Raw genomic sequence first — 16811 nt, forward strand, 5'->3', positions numbered from 1 at the left:
GTAAAAATTACGACTCAAAAAGAAGTTAAAAAGTCACCGGATGGGGTCAATGACATAATTTTATTAATTTATTCTACAAGAATTACGATTTATTTTACCTTTTTTAGTTACATAGAATAAAATTTTGGATTTAATAAAAATTACATTTTTTGTGCGCCGAGTCTCAAAAGACTTGGCTTCGTTTTGCTACAAACAGAATAAAAAAATCGATTCAAGAATTTGGCATGCATGGCATGGTTTGCCGATTGCCGGCTGTTAGTTACTTACCGTGTCAATTTTCAGCGATAAAAAGAAAGTTTTTAGTAAATTAATTATGTATCAAAGAATTCAATAATTAAAATCAGTTGATTTAGCTATTGAAAAGTGGTTTATTGTTATTCAACGTCTGACGATTATAGTTGTCATACAAGATGTGTCAGTTGATGTTTTACATCGTTGTTTCTATATTTTCTGTTTTAAAAACTGCGACTGGCTTAGGTGAAATAATTTACGCAATCAACGCAGGTGGTCCGTCTCATACGGACATCTATGGCATACACTATGAAAAGGACCCTCTACAAGGAAGAATAGGCACGGCTTCGGACTATGGTAAACAACTGGTTATGATCGGTAGAGTTAACACAAAAGACGAAATATTGTATCAAACTGAGCGATATCACCACAGCACGTTTGGCTATGATATTCCTGCAAACAGAGACGGCGACTATGTGCTTGTGCTTAAGTTCAGTGAAGTGTACTTCAATGCCCCTAACATGAAAGTGTTTGACGTGGTTTTAAACGGAGATCATACTATTGTAGCTGACTTGGATATATTTGATAAAGTAGGTCGTGGTGTCGCGCATGACGAGTATATCCCATACTCAATTAAAAATGGTAAATTGTATTACAATGAGGAAGAGTCTGACATAAGAGGTGGAAAGATAAAGGTAGAATTCATTAAGGGATACAGAGATAATCCCAAAATCAATGCATTGTATGTGATGAGAGGCACAATTGATGAAGTGCCTAAACTGCCCCCATTGGTGTGGCCAGAAAATGAAACGGAAGAACCGAGAGATGAAGTCGAAGAGAAGAGTTCTAAGTCAAGGCGAGCCAGTGGCCCTAAACAACCTGATCCATACTCTATGGACGAGAGTTCAGTGCTGATCCCAGTTTTTATAACTATAGGTGCTTTTATTCCACTTTTGTTCTGCCTCTGTAAACTATAATCTGTGTGATTATACTTAAAAATATAATTTTGGTGTGATTGTATGCTGTTTAGTATATGTTTATTTATTGTGGGTATATTTCATTTCAATAAATCATATTGACATTATTTTAAAGCACTCAATATCAAAGCTCAACGGTGATAGTACAAAGCCAACAAATGCAAAATGACTAGTGCCCGTCCCATGTTGAAATATAATTAAAATTCTACACTATGTGCACATGTTATGTGCTGGTCATAATTATGCACTTTATGTAAATAAAGAGATCTTGAGTTTATTTTGCAACACATGTTTTCTTCCTTCATCAACCTCGTGTATTGTTACATTCCCTATTTTAAAATATTAATTTTGTATTCCCTGTATAAGGAAATAATTTCTTTAACATTATGTACCATGTTCTAATGTTGCTTATAATTGTTCAATAGTATAAATTGTTGACTTTGGGGAGGAAATGGTAATAAAATCTTGTTTGTGTTGGATGTTGGATTGACAAAATAAATTACAAATATGATTAAAAAAAGAAAATATTTTTATTATTGACAGTCTCACATATTGGTAGTGTTATTTTCTACATTGTATACAACATTAATCCATCCAGGGAAAATGTATGAGTCTTCAAGTACTTATTCCTAATTAAAATACCTAACTTACATTAGAAGTCTTTAGAAACTATAAACATACCCCTAGTCTCTAAAGTCTAAAAATTTTTAACTTTGTAATAAAATTGATCTTCAATCAGTCTTGAGGTTCTTCATACTGTCTGCCTATTTTGATTTTTTGAGCGAGTTTTACGATTCTACGTAATCTGAAAAATAGAACAGTTTTAATATAGGTATTAATATTAATTTCAAAAATATTTTATGTGGTAGGACTCAGACTCTTAACTCTCTCAAAACCTATTATTAGATAAAAGAGGAAATAGGTTTAGAATACAAAATGTTATCTTGTTCACGTTTAAGAATTTTGTCTTGTATAATTTGTGACCATAATGCACATAGGTAGATATAATACATATATGAGGGGAACCTGACATCATAATGCAAGTGCACGAATACCTAAGTAGTTACGTGGATTGGTACCTACTCTGTTTTGTCGACAACAATAACGTGCTGCGATTATTAATTGTATCGTATATATCACACACTTATTCATTTAAAAAGGCATAAAATCGGCAGATGCATAAAAGCTTACCCTTTAAAAATAGGTCAAGTCCTAATTGTACTTTAGAAGCCAACTATAAATTTTAAACTAAGTAACGGTTTGCAGTAGTAACTCGCCATTTTAAAATTGGTATACATGTACCTACGTGTATGTGATGAGAGGTACGTGCAGCTATAAATAAGTAAAAACAAAGAAATACAATCGTTTGTGATATGACAGACTAAACGATCTGATCTGGGTTTCTGAACAGCAAGTCACAATTTTTCAAACACGGAAAAAACACTCACGCATTCGATGTACCATGCACTTTGTATTCACATTTTCCATCATTATTCTGAATAAATCCCCTTCTGCATTTATTTGCTATTGGTAAAGCAGTAGTGATATTTGCCTTATTTGAAGAATCTGGAGCTATTGTCGTGAGGATATCGGCTGTCGCCTGAGGTGTAGTGACAACATTATTGTTTGCAGGCTGGTTAGGAGCTGCCTCGGTTACTTCGACAGCAACTCCAGTGCTGCTCCTTATACCTTCTGTAGTCTGTTCTAATAATACTGTTGTAGAAATCGTTGTGGTATTTAACGGTTTTGGCGTTGTACCGTTTTGCGGCTTTATCGTCATTTCCGAGTAATCATAAGCGTAATCGTAGTCCTGCAAAATTAAATGATAAGCAGCATAAAACGCACTGTTGCTGTAATACATGGATTAATTGATAAAGTCGTATCGACGTAAAACATTATTTACTAATTATACTATGCACACTTTTAACGGCTTAATAGTACGGTACCTACTCTGTCTAAACCGTCACCAATTAAAATGTTTACCCATGTATTATGTACATACCACGTATTCTTCTTTTCCTCCTTTTAGTAACGCTATGATGTTTATGTTTTTCAAACCAATTTGCACATTTAAATCTCCCGTTTGTCTCTGATCGAAACTGGAGGTACAATCAGTTGTTCCCACTAAAATAGAGCACAATGTCAAAGCGAGAGCCAATAATTTACACATTTCTGGTGCTAAATTAAGTACGCGCGTATATGCGATGAGATAGGAATTGCGATCAAGTCCCGTGGTCATGCGCGACTGGTCTGAGCCACCGGTTGCCCTGTTCACAGCTTAACATAAAGTTATTTCCAACAGCTTAACAGTTATTTCAAGTAACTGTGGGAAGGTCGATAGCCTCCGACGGTGCATTGCGTCTTCAGATTGCGTAAGGATAGCAGATTCGAAGCGTTTACTTAATTATTAATTCTATGAACATGGTCAAGTTCTAGGTGATATAGGCAGAAACGAGTAGCAAAATGAGATTGCATTGCGATACTTACCTGCTTATTATTATTTAATAAGATTGTTGAAAGAGTTATTTTAATCCCTATTTTATTTAGGACTTCTGTATTTATCAAATTCATACCAATACCTACGTATTGCATTGTAACTGCAACTATACTATACTGTACTGTAAGCTCACAATGCCATGGGAATGTCCAATACTATTTTTTTCATTTATATTTATTAACATAAATATGTAAAGTAATCGTTATATGTTGCTTTGTGTACGTATTGTAGTATCTACAACTCTGGATTTTCGAGCAGGAAGGAAAACTATACATTTTCTATTAATTTATTATTTTTATCCGTACCTTATCAGGTAGGTAGGTAGGTATTTACATTCGTTCATTGGGACCGAGTGGTCGCAAGCGCAACTTTCCAAGCAAAAGGTCTCTGGTTCGATTTATTTAAATGGTAAAGCAACGCAATAGATTTGTCCTTTGTTACCTGCTCGTGGTGAAAAGTGTGTGTTATTTTATTTTTATAAATACACCTCTGCCCCTCTCACAACACACCTTTAAGGAAATATAAAGCATATTATTATCACGTCCTGTTTTGTTACAATTTTATTTGTAAGACTAGAATAACTTGACCTGCAACTTTATAAATAATACGGTGAGTGTTGGTAGGTAGGTACCTAAGGTAAATGTTATAAAATACACATTCATAATACTTATTATTAAAATCAATTTTGAGTTTTATGACTGCCGATAATGACTGTAACCGACGTAAATTACACTGGGTTATATTACATATTTGCTGAAGCGTAAATCAATTAAAATCGTATAACGTACCAGTTAGTCAATTCTCAAAAATTTGTCAATTCGGAACATTCGAAGTCCTCAGCTCGATCGCATTTACGAGCCCATTATTGACGTCTCATAACACAACCAATGACATAAAGGACCGCGATCGAGCTCACTTCGAATGTTTGATCAATTAGCTATTTAAGAATCCATCTGCCAAACCTTACTAATACAGAAGATGGTAAAATGTACGGACCTATGCTAAATAATAATAAAATTAATAAGTAGGTAAGGGAAAACGGCTATTACAGGTAAATGAATAGGTAATCATTTACGCCTCTCATTTAATTTGTCAATAAATGCATTAAATTAAATACCTAAGTTTGAAAGTTAAAGCAAGTGATGTACAAAAAATTCAAAGCAAAAAGTAAGGACATTTCTGGTACGTAGGTATTAAATTGAATAATAAGCCTGACCCGAATAAAGGAGACATATTGGTGTAGGTAGGGGTTTCTGAAACAGCTGTTTACATAAATATTCGGTCCAAAGACATACCCATTATAGCTACTTATGTAAGTTTCAACAAAAACTGATAGAAACTGTAACTCGGACCGTGTATAATAACTGTCGTATTACGTCATTTTCGGCTGTACATTAGGTACCTAGTTCTCAAATTCTATTAAACAATTCATGTAGGTAATAAGTACGGTACTTAGGTAAACATAATGTACGAAAAATGTAGGCATATAGGTATCTTGTATCTTTCAAAATATGACTTCGTAGTACGTTTATAAATAAACTAGATATGTACCCAAATAGGTACTTACTGTTGCAGTAATAAATCCGTAAATAAGACAGCTAAGACCTAAGGTACCTATATCATTCATATTATAGGTAATGTGAGTACATTGACGTCAATGTTAAAATACATATAAAAGTACGTATCTACCTACATAAATTTTTTATCCGAATACTGTTTTGATACGGTGCTTACAGCTATCTGAATCCCATACCCATACACACAAAGACAGACAAAAGGTAAACAGATATGAAATATTAAAACTTTATTTGCATATCAAATTAGCGTGAAGTTCGGGTCGATGCCTTTTCGAAATGTAATAATTGTCGTCATTTTGTAATCATCTTGTGGAAGCGTTTAACTATTCTTCAATTGTAAAAATTATTCAATAAATATTATCTTTTTTTAAAACATAATCAGTAGATAGCTAAATATCTACTAATCTTCGGTAGGACTAAATCTATTCATATTTTAACCTAAGTTCATTTTAAAATTGATTCATTCTTATACTATTAGCATTACGAACTGAATTCGATACGCTTGCCTGTACTGTACGCCTATCTTTTTACAACCATGACGGAATTGAAATGAGATTTTAACCTTTTAAGAAATATCTAGGTGTGCTAAACTCCTAAAGATAGTTAACAAACACATATTGAATTTTTATTTAAATGCATTCGAATACAAGTCATATTTATCACAAAAAAACTCTAAAATCGGATTGCTTAAAAGACAAGGTGCCGCGTCCATAAAAAAAAACAAAACATCAACAATAGTGATTTTCTTTTGACGTTTTCCGAACTGACTATCTTGACATTTGTAATGTAAACGTAATCCACTACTGGTACATAAACAAATTGTTTTCATTTTTCTTATTATTGTTTACGCTTATGCTCATAAAACGCACTTATGAAGAGCTTACGTAGGTTACTTCTGCAGTTTTACATAGCACCAATAGACACGTATAACGAAGAATTTATACGAAAATGATTAAGTTCTGGAAAAGTGCAGGTAAAGTGTTCTGTAATGATCATTGTAATCTTCACTAGTCGCCCTTTTACATCACGCATGTAACTACGTGGTGTATACGTTTAATCGTTTTCATTCATTTTAGCAAAAGGTAAAACCGGGTGTCCAGTACGTCCACCAGAAGTAAAATCCGTTAGTACACCAGATATCAAAAGTTTAATTAATACGCAAATACTACTAGAAGAAAATGAAGGTAAGTACATAATGCACACAAAATAAATTAATCGACGTTTGTTCATATTATTAAGTTATGTGCTACTGTATTCCAGATCCCAAACAAATGTTTGAAAAGAGTTCTAAGTTGTCTCTAAGTGTAAATGATATTATATTTGAAAAGAAGGCACTTAAATATTTTATACAATACATGGAATCAATAGGAAAACCTGCCCTCATTAAATGTTTGTTGGAAATAGAAGAATTCCGGAAACATGTACTGAGCTCAACTAACACCACTGAAAGTGGGAATTTATCAAAAATCAATCGTACTCAAAGTTTAGATCTTCCATACAAGCACGAATTGAAACAAGACAAAGATATTAAGTCACAAAAATGCAACTGGAGAGAAAATAATGATGTGTTCACAAGTACGAGTAATGCACGCTTTAATGAATGTTCCATGAGTTCATGCAGCAACTTAGCTGAACATGATAAATCTGAGAGTTCAAAGTCATCCAGTGAACACAAGCAGCTCCAGTGGGACTACACCGAGGAAGCCATAGCAATATTTAAGAAATATGTTGCTTTAGAAGCTCCATATCAATTGGATTTGCCAGATAGTTATAGAAAATCTGTAATCTCAAATATCTGTCAACCTGAAGGACAGATACAGGAAAACTGCTTTAAACCAGTGCAAGAAATTCTAATTAGCCAAATAGAAAATAATCATTACAATGATTTCGTTAACAGCCCCTTTTACATCAAAGCACAAATTGACATTTTGACCAGTGGCTCTCTAAATCTCAAAGATATTTTACACAATGAAACAATTTTGTTTTACTTCACAGAATTTTTAGAACAAGAGTCCTGCAGGGTATTATTAGAATTTTTAATGGCTGTCATGCACTTCCGAGATAATTTATTGAATGGTAGCACAACAAGCTCTGACCAAGCTCAGGCAGATGCTATATCTATTTATGAGAAATATTTTTCCCTTCAAGCTACACATCCTATTGGATTTCCAACTGAGACTAGACTAATAATTGAAAGTGATATTTGCAGGGAAGGGGGCCCACTTCCAACATGTTTTGATTTGCCTTATCAAATTGTGTTTAAAACATTGACTCAATATGTTAAAACATTCCTAGAATCCGAGTTGTATTTCAAATACCTCTCAGAGATGATTCATTCAGTTGACAACATGTGGTCCTCTCATCATAAATCACATTCCGATTGCAGCAGTGAATTTAGTATTAGTACTCAAAATACTCTCCTTGCGATGGGAGACCCAGTCTTCCGGAAGAAGAAACGCAATCTCTCTGTACCTGACATGACTATAGACTCTAATCAACTGTATAATGCTGATGCTTTGTGGCAGCGAAACAGACCGGATGGTTTAAATCTTGGAAGAGTGAACAGTTTAGGCAGATTCGAATCTAAATTTGAACCTGATCCAGACAAGAAGGATAAATCTGTGTTAAAGAAAATGGTGAGCCGGTTTGTACCTAGCAATACTTCTAAAGTGGAGGAAGAAATGGCATGGCAGATAGCACATATGATTGTTAAAGATATTACAGATCTAACCATGGCCCCACCTGATAATGAGCATGATGATATGTGATAGTTATTGTATTTTGTAAATCAATAATGTATATAATATATGTATATGTACTTGTAACTAATAAATCATCTATTTCACTTAATATTGTAAACATGTGTACTTTTTTGTCGTAGAATTTACATCCCAGAATATTTTGATAAGTACAATAAATTAATAAGCCATAATGTGATATACAAAAGTATATTAGTAAAAAAAGTATAAATAACACAATATCGACAATACTGGGAATGATTGATCACAAAGTAGCGTAATTGTTAATACCCGGCGGTATCGGTGATAGCTGTAACCTCGGCGGCTCGGACCCTAACAGAGGGGACTGTTCATCATAAAACCGAAATTCTTTTCGGGACTCGTTACTGAATGATGGCATTTGTCTCCATTTATTTGTATTCCATTTTCTATAGACAAGTGCATTTAATAAAGCTTGCATAGGATTTGTTAATGCCTGAAACAAGATTTCATTAATTAGGTATGTTACATCAATTGTGATACCTAATCTAATATGTTCATATAATATAATATGTGTTACTGACCATTATGTACCATATAGTTATAATAACTTTCACTGGTATATTGAACCACATAGTCCACAACAGGAGCCCATTTATAAGGTTGGGCAGCCAACATAAATAGAACACAACATTGATCAAGAAAAACTTTAATCTTAATGTGTCCACCACTCGCCTTTCTTTGCTTGTGAACTGAAAGAGAAATATAGGTATTATGATAAATTGCCTCAAGCCGAGCAGTCATTAGTGAGACTTTTAAAGTACCTACACCTTAACACTAACTACTTAGAAGTGTGGGATTTCTGATTAAGCTGTACTCTGTACCCCCAAAGTAAAAGTTCGATTCCTACTCCATCTAAAGAAAGGCCTCAGAATTAACAGAACAGATACCCCTTCGAGAAAAAATAAATAATACCACACTATACATATCAGAAATCTATTTTATACTATAATAAATTCTGATATAATGCGAATTGAATGATGATTTGATATTGAAAATATAAGATTTCATTCATAACAATACAATATTAGAATTATGACGTCATTATATAATACAAAATAGATATTGTAGCGCCATTCCTCAATTATCAAGGTTGCTCATCAGATATTAACAGGATAAAGCAGAAGATATACAATGTGATAACTATTAAAACAAGTTTACCTTAACATATCATATTCGGAATTTAATTCCATTCCTTGTGAATGACGCAAATGTGCGCTAACGTAACGTATATTACTACGTTAGTCACGCAATGTACTACAAAGTTAGGATTTAAAAGCGTGAACTTATTCATTGGGTACATAACCGGATCTGCACGCTCTAGCATATTAATTCCGTTTAAAGTTACCTACGTCTTTATAAGAGATTCACGTCTCGTTATATTGTGTAAAGTTCAATGCCGATTTTACTGTTTACCAAAAGGTTTGTTCCAAGGTTAATAGAACAATAACTATTTATTCTAAATTGTACCTAATCTTGAAAACTATTGAACTGATTTTCATTAAAGAATAAAAAAGTTACCTCAGTGAGATTCGCATGAAAGAAACGCATTTTTCGAATGACCATTTGAAAAGCGATTTAAATACTGAAAGCGCCATAAAATAGTCCGCGCTATACTTTTTATATAGCATTGGATTGGATATTGATTTTCCAAAATCGAATTGCAGTCATACGAAGCCCGATCGCAAAGGTAATTTAATAATACGGAAGTCTCATTCACTACGTCAGTGTACGCACGACATCAAATACTAATCGACCTTAGCAGCTAAAATAGCCTAATCATGGTAACGTAAAAATTCGTAAACAAACAAAAAATTTGTTTGTTTACGAAACATCATTTATGAAAAAAATATGCAAAAAACAAGTCTTGATATTTTAGTTTACTAATCTAACTTCAAGCTTTATATTCTCTAAGGGGTGAATAGAGTAGTATTTAAAGTTCCCACACCTCCATTTTCAGTTATATTAGCCATATCTCTGTTTCTTTTTTAAAGGTAAACAGGAAATGGAGTATCATAGCCAAGTTGTTCTATTTGTAATACTATACCTGTGCAAGAGGTACTGCTACTGCCATTTCAACATCTTTACTTGACAGCACATACATTATTGGGTTTACTATCATTACCATTGCTATAGGCAAGTATGTAGCACAGTAATTAGGTAATATCTTGTATAAGGCACTTGTTACACTGGGTAGGTTATGGCATCTGCAATGATAATAGCAAAGTTATTAGATTTGATTATTATTTATAGCTTTAAGGCCATGCAACTTTCAAGGCTTTTTGTATCTAATATCTAATTTACATATACCTAATTTGAATGATTATCTTTCTACAAAATCTGCATAGTAGTATATTGATTTAGAATCAAGTTTTTTTTTAGAAAATTCTTTATAAATTAATGTGGTGTGTATCTAAGATTCAAAACTAAAATTCAGGATTTTTAATAATTTTTAGTATTTTTTAAATAACCTTCTATATCTTTTATCTTTTATAATCATAAAATGATTAAATTTTATCTTCTGGTATAATTATATATGGTCTGTGTGTAAATAGTTTGCACTTACTTTGCATTAGGAATGTAAAGTATAGACAAGCCAACACCAGTAGTTGCAGCAGGTACTCCCCAAGCAATAGAGTGATAGAGCAAAGTATGAGAATCTCTGCCCTTTATTGTGAGCCAAGTGTCTATGGCATAAAATAAGGTCCAAAACCAAGTTACTGTATAAAAGTATTGAGTCCAGGCCTGAAAATTATAGAGAGAGATTTTGAAACCACAGAACAAAAGGTAAGAGAGAACAAATATAATTTTAATATTACAGAGACACTTACAGAAATTATGCTGCAAAATAAAACACTGACATCATCATCTGGCAAAGGCATAATATTCTTATACCTCAGCCACAAGGCAGAACGCAGCAATACTCCTGGAATAAAGAAATTAATAATTTAGAAGAATATTAATATTTTTTTAAGCATAACTAAGTACCTACCCCTTTATTATCAGATATTGTGAAGAAGTCTATAAAAGTTTGGTAAGAAGTTAAAGCAAATCACAATTAGAATTTACCAAAAGATGCCAGTAAATCCGCAACAGCTAACCAAATAATAATCCGCCGACCGCGCGTTGATCCGACTCCTTTCTTTATTCGATTTATAACATCAGGGAAAATCTAGAAACATATTAAAATAAACTTTAATTATAGAAAATGCAACTGGATCCAAAGTAACCCGAATTTCCAAGTCGGTGAACTGAGGCAAGACGGTAACTTGAGAAGCCTTACAATAGTAACATTAAAATGTCGCTTTCAAAAGTTCTGCTTAAATTAAACACGAAAGTTCAAACTGATAACAGTAACTCAATATTTTATCGCTTACCTGATAAACAGACCCTAAAATCCCAACTGTAGAGGAAACCAAACATACAATATTGTACGAATCTGTATTAAATTCATCCATAATTCTAACTGCAAAGTCTTCTTTATTGCCGGTATGGTGACAACAAAATGTCTGTATAGTAGGGTCCGACATGTTTATCTTAACTAACTGGTCCTTATGTAGGTAATTAATAAATATACTTTTTCATTTAAAAATACTTTGGCCAATCTTTACACATTTATCACTGAGCCTTGTGTTTGTATTGATAACAACTGTCAACTATTATCATATCAAGAACTTGACACTGACAGCGCAGTCATAGACATTTTTTTTGTTTGATTTGACTTCCACAGCTGGCACTAAGCTTTTTCGGCTATGTTATGTAGTTTCCCTAGGCTGAAGTTAAGGTTCTATTCTAAATTTCTAACCGATGATGGCGATGAATAATGCGATGTTATCTTTAATAATATTCGTCAATCGTAATTAATATCACATAATTTAAGTAGGATATTGTAAATAATGAAAAATTTGGTTAAAAATTAAATCTTGTTATCTTACCACTGATATTAATGAATAGAAAATCTTGTTACCTTTTTATTACATAATTATTACTTTACTTTTACTTATTATTACCTATTTACCTTTAACTTCACTACATAGTATAAAACAAAGTCGTTTTCTCTGTCACTATGTCCCTTTGTATGACTAAATTTTTAAAACTACGCAATGGATTTTGAAGGGGGTTTTTTTATAGATAAGAGTGATTCAAAAGAAACGTTTATATGTATAATACTTGCATAACATATCACCCATGCGCAACCAGGGCGGGTCGCTAGTATATTTATAATTATATAATTTTAATGGAACGCACTAATCTCCAAAACTACTGAGTAGAAATGAATAGTTAATTACTTTTGTTGGATAGTCCGATTATTGAGGAAGGCTTAAATATCACGCTACAGTCAGTAGGAGCCGAGCAGCGGATAAGCTAGTTGTGATATTAATAAAAAAATCAACAAAAACACTAAAATCATATATTTGGCTAATCATAGCATTTAATCAAAAAAATATTACGATATCCGGCGCCTGTTTCACGTAAGCCTGAAGTTCTTTAAATGAACTGCTGCTCCTAATGTACCTACCTAGGTATCTACTGTAACCTACTAATGCTATTTTTGGCACGTGTAAATCGATATCACTACGTATACCTTCCTACCAACAACATAATATAATTATAATACTAGGTACTTATTTCCGATAAAAACAATTATCTATGACTCACATCAAAATTGAATTAATTTGCGAAATTCCTTTATCAAAGTACCTACATACTTGACTTGTTAGGTAGATATAGTCGCTTATAGCACACAAATACCTACACAACAATAATACTCGATTAGCATCTATAATGTATTATGTACCTACCTAGGTACATTTACAAATATAGTAATTAAGTAACGATCCATATCTATCGGCAAAAGGAAAAATAATTATTATTTAGATATTCGGAACACGTACATTGACGATATTAAATTCAATTTTCAGTAGCATTCCACTAATATTTACCATATATTCTATTGTACTGCTGGCACAGTGGCTGAGCAAGAGGTCTAGCTGCTGCCCAACTTGTCCCAGGTTCAATGACCGCACGGAACAATTTATATGTCTGTTTGGGTTTTGGTATGATATTATGTTCCTAGTTTTGCATGATTATAACTTTGTAAACTCACTAACATTAACAAAACACTAATGTGGGGCCACATTAAGCCACAAATATCTGTAATAAAATCCAGAAGATACATAGGTTCAATCAAGTGTTCAAGTCATGCTTCGGCACGAATGGGCCGGCTGCGGCTCACGGCCTTACAGGAAAAGACGTGAAACAACGCTTGCGTTGTGTAAATGAGGTTACCGAAGGCCTAATTACCCATAAATTCCTAACCCCCAAAAGACCACCAACGCACTAGTAACGCTTCTGGTGTTACGGGTGTCCAAAGGTGGCGGCGATTGCTTACCACCGGTTAGGTTTATATCATAAAAAATGGTAGGTTAGGTACGTCAAAACGTCTATGAATGCCTGCATAGGTATTTTCCCTTATCGGGGTGAAGTGGAGTATTTGATGCTCAATACCTAAGTAGGTAGGTATACTTATTATAAATTATTTCGAATTCGTTGATAGACCCGTGCACCTCATGGTTTGATGACTAGTCAGATTGGTGATTACGAACAAAAAGGCACTAGTCATCTAGCGGTTATTCGGTATAGGCAAAATTAAATATGGTGTAAAAAAAATTGCCCCATAGCATCCGTGGGGGTATCGAACCTAAGCCATAGGTATACCCTCAATCTGAGCGTTAACCAGGAGGTTAAATTAGGGAATTTAGATAATGAAAATATGTTAATCAAGTTCTTAAATAAGTATGTACCTAGTGAAATAAAAAAAAATACAACAACACATGCATTTATTTTTCGCTTAACAACAAAAATTTTGTGTCTATGACTAACGTTAAACAGAATAGGTAGAATACTAATACTATTGTAAATATTTATCTTATTAATTATTAGATATACATAATACTATATCTGAATGAATCGATTCAACTGGGTATTACACACAACAAGTGCTTTGCCCGCGACTTTGATTGCGTTTTTACTTTTCTATAACAAGCTAAAGGTACGTGCCACTCTTCGTGTAAACAATCCATTTAAACGACCAACAAAATCGCAAAATATAGGTATTAGTGAAAATACAAACGCAAGCGGTGATCGACACTCACTCGAAAGATTTAACTATACAAATTCAACACTCTGTGTGACAACCATGTAATATCCAACCTATCATCTGATTGAATCCAAAACAATAAAGCCACTTAGAAAAGAAATTAAACAGATGTTGTAACTGTAGAGTAACATTCGTGTAACAAATTCCACTTAACAATTTAGGTAACAAATACCAGTGAAGTGAGCAAATATTATTTTTAAACCAAAAAAAAAGTTCATAAAAGTGAATTATAATTTTTTTAATGCTACAAGTAAATCATTTTGGTGCCTCCGTTGTTGGCAGAGGTATAACAGTTAAATTGTGATTAATCGAAAAACACGGATTTATTGGATCCCTTATTTCTTCCGGTTGCACAGTGCAATTTAGTTGAGCAAGCTTTTTATCATCTCCATTTACATCGTCACTGGAAAGCCCTAGAGCTGTTGGTTCTCCCCTTGGAGCATTTTCAATCATGGTGCCGTTGTTTTGGATGTCTCCGTCGCCAGTAAAGTTGTTGTTGTTGATAGGTTGATCAATTACTAAGGGAGGTTCTGTTACATTATTTTCTGCAGCTGTATTCAGAAGAATCGAGCACGGTATAGTGGTCATATACTCTTTACCGGCCTTTGTGAGAACCGCAATGGTGCACTTAGTATTATCATTAGGGTCTTTATTAACATCGGAGTCCTTTACATTAGCATCAGGAGTGAATGAGGTAGCAATAGAACATGGTATCGCCAGCACTTCGGTTTTATCATCATTACTTATTGCCAAACTACAATTTACTAAATCAGCTAAAATGGAATCCGTAGCAGCTGGCGTATCATTGGCCGGTGCCACAGCTACAGGTTGTCCTCTATTATCGTAAACAACCGTGTGATGATGATGTCCTGTCGAACGAGCCAAATTCCAAAGAGCCAACCCAGTTAATACTGTTCCAATACCTGCACCAGCAATACCCACTCCTGCCAGGGCGCTTCCACCGCGACTCATTCCTCCACTTGGTTTACCATAGTTTCCAAAATATCCGGGTACTTGGGGGCCAAATCCAGGATTGTAAAAACCGTGTCCACCAGCGCCGCCATAGTTAGACCCACCATAGTTTGAATAAGGAGGTGGTGGGCCTTGAGGATGATATTGGTTTCCATAGTTGTTTTGATATGGTGTGTATGGTGGTGGCGCACCTGCTGAACCAGTACCAGCCACTCCGTGTTGTTGTGGATAGTTATGTGCTGACTGCGGGTACCCCACCTGCCCGGTTCCAGTTCCCTGCTGTGGATATTTGCTTCCAGTTTGCTGGGGATAGCCACCGCCAGCGCTTCCTGATAAGCCAGGTGAAGCCGGGTAGGAAGCTGCTTGCTGATTAGGAGAAGATGGTTGTTTTGGCTTGTTGTCGCCAGATAATCCAGTACCACTAGGATATGAATGGCTTCCACTGCCACCACTGGGGTATGAATGGCTTCCACTACCACCACTGGGGTATGAATGGCTCCCACTACCACCACTGGGATATGAATGACTACTGCCACCACTAGATTTTGGCTTGTTGTCGCCAGATAATCCAGTACCACTAGGATATGAATGGCTCCCACTACCACCACTAGGATACGAATGGCTGCCGCTGCCGCCACTAGAATATGTATGACTTCCAGTGCCACTCGAAGGATATGAGTGACTTTGTCCACTGGATGATTTTGATTGCCATGATGATTGACCGGGTCGCTCCTGCCATCCAAACAAGGTAGGCTTTTGTGCTTGTGCTTGACTAAACGAAGTTGGCGCAGGTTGAGGATTATAATTTGTTCTTCGGCTAGTTCCGCGACCCGATCCACCAGAACCTCGGCTTCGACCCGAAGTTTTCCTACCTTCGGCACATACGATCAATATGATAGTAAAGATCGTTAATATACATTTACGATTCATATTTAGGTACTTGAACACTCACTAAAACTTTTTTAAACTGGACACTGAGTGACCTATAACAATGGACGTCAACACTACACTGTCGCGTGTGACTCTCTGTTTCTCGAACACTAAATGAATCGTATTAAGAACATGGGCGAATGTTGACCCGCCCACCCTACTGCGCATAACTGAGGGGCTTACATCCACACATAGAGTGGGACCTACGTAGAACCTAGGTAAGCGCTATAAATGGACCGCACACTAACATTCTCATGGTCTCTTTCGTAGAATCAATATTTCAGCATGGAAACCTAAACAACGGGGTACAAACAAACCTAAGTGTAAAGCGCGCATTACAATTTTCTGTAGTAAGTAGGTGGTGGGTACTTAATCAATAATTTCAATGTTAAGACAACATGTTGATTCTATTGTTTACAATAAAAACAAGTGCATAATTAAGTAGTTTGTACTTACTTACAAACTTCAGTCGCATTTATCGACGTAGATTTTTATGATTTCAGTGTAATTTATGCTGTCACCTACCGATTTATATTTACATAGGATGTAGCTGCTGTTTATAAGTTTTACAATGTTACATAAATAAAATTGCAACTCAATATCTTGAATCACAGGTGCCTCCACAGGAAAACAAGGATAAAAAAGTTAGCTCCTATTAATGTGTAGGTAACCTATGTCTTCAATTAATTA

The 16811-nt window shown here is 34.6% G+C and overlaps 5 protein-coding genes across 6 annotated transcripts; 2 read left to right on the forward strand and 3 right to left on the reverse strand.

The window, feature by feature from the left end:
• The first annotated feature begins 199 nt into the window (after positions 1–199).
• On the forward strand, positions 200–1493 carry LOC118266598 (malectin-B). The gene has a single exon (XM_035580037.2). It carries the CDS (start codon positions 411–413, stop codon positions 1206–1208), a length of 798 nt encoding a protein of 265 aa, XP_035435930.2. The 5' UTR covers positions 200–410; the 3' UTR covers positions 1209–1493.
• A 226-nt stretch (positions 1494–1719) lies between these two features.
• Positions 1720–3602, reverse strand: LOC118266599 (uncharacterized). 2 transcript variants are annotated; one of them, XM_050703054.1, is made up of 3 exons: positions 3211–3602; positions 2761–3018; positions 1720–2013 (listed from the first exon to the last, which is right to left on the reverse strand). In XM_050703054.1, exons 1-3 carry the CDS (start codon positions 3445–3447, stop codon positions 2005–2007), a joined length of 504 nt encoding a protein of 167 aa, XP_050559011.1. In that variant the 5' UTR covers positions 3448–3602; the 3' UTR covers positions 1720–2004. The 2 variants fall into 2 exon arrangements, with proteins under 2 accessions (XP_050559011.1, XP_035435931.2); XM_035580038.2 differs by having other exon boundaries at positions 2657–3018; positions 3211–3569.
• Positions 3603–6036: 2434 nt separating this feature from the next.
• LOC118266594 (A-kinase anchor protein 10, mitochondrial) lies at positions 6037–8141 on the forward strand. Its single transcript, XM_035580034.2, has 3 exons — positions 6037–6255; positions 6359–6466; positions 6543–8141. Exons 1-3 carry the CDS (start codon positions 6231–6233, stop codon positions 8048–8050), a joined length of 1641 nt encoding a protein of 546 aa, XP_035435927.2. The 5' UTR covers positions 6037–6230; the 3' UTR covers positions 8051–8141.
• A 73-nt stretch (positions 8142–8214) lies between these two features.
• On the reverse strand, positions 8215–11723 carry LOC118266596 (G-protein coupled receptor 143-like). The gene is made up of 7 exons (XM_035580036.2): positions 11437–11723; positions 11129–11231; positions 10891–10985; positions 10626–10804; positions 10107–10266; positions 8584–8751; positions 8215–8495 (listed from the first exon to the last, which is right to left on the reverse strand). The coding sequence occupies exons 1-7, from the start codon at positions 11587–11589 to the stop codon at positions 8286–8288; spliced, it is 1068 nt and encodes a 355-aa protein (XP_035435929.2). The 5' UTR covers positions 11590–11723; the 3' UTR covers positions 8215–8285.
• Positions 11724–13882: 2159 nt separating this feature from the next.
• On the reverse strand, positions 13883–16336 carry LOC126912178 (hornerin-like). The gene has a single exon (XM_050703058.1). The coding sequence runs from the start codon at positions 16119–16121 to the stop codon at positions 14475–14477; it is 1647 nt and encodes a 548-aa protein (XP_050559015.1). The 5' UTR covers positions 16122–16336; the 3' UTR covers positions 13883–14474.
• Positions 16337–16811: the final 475 nt, after the last annotated feature.

The sequence above is a fragment of the Spodoptera frugiperda genome, chromosome 23, assembly GCF_023101765.2.
Source record: "Spodoptera frugiperda isolate SF20-4 chromosome 23, AGI-APGP_CSIRO_Sfru_2.0, whole genome shotgun sequence".
In the NCBI taxonomy this organism is placed as follows: Eukaryota; Metazoa; Arthropoda; class Insecta; order Lepidoptera; family Noctuidae; genus Spodoptera; species Spodoptera frugiperda.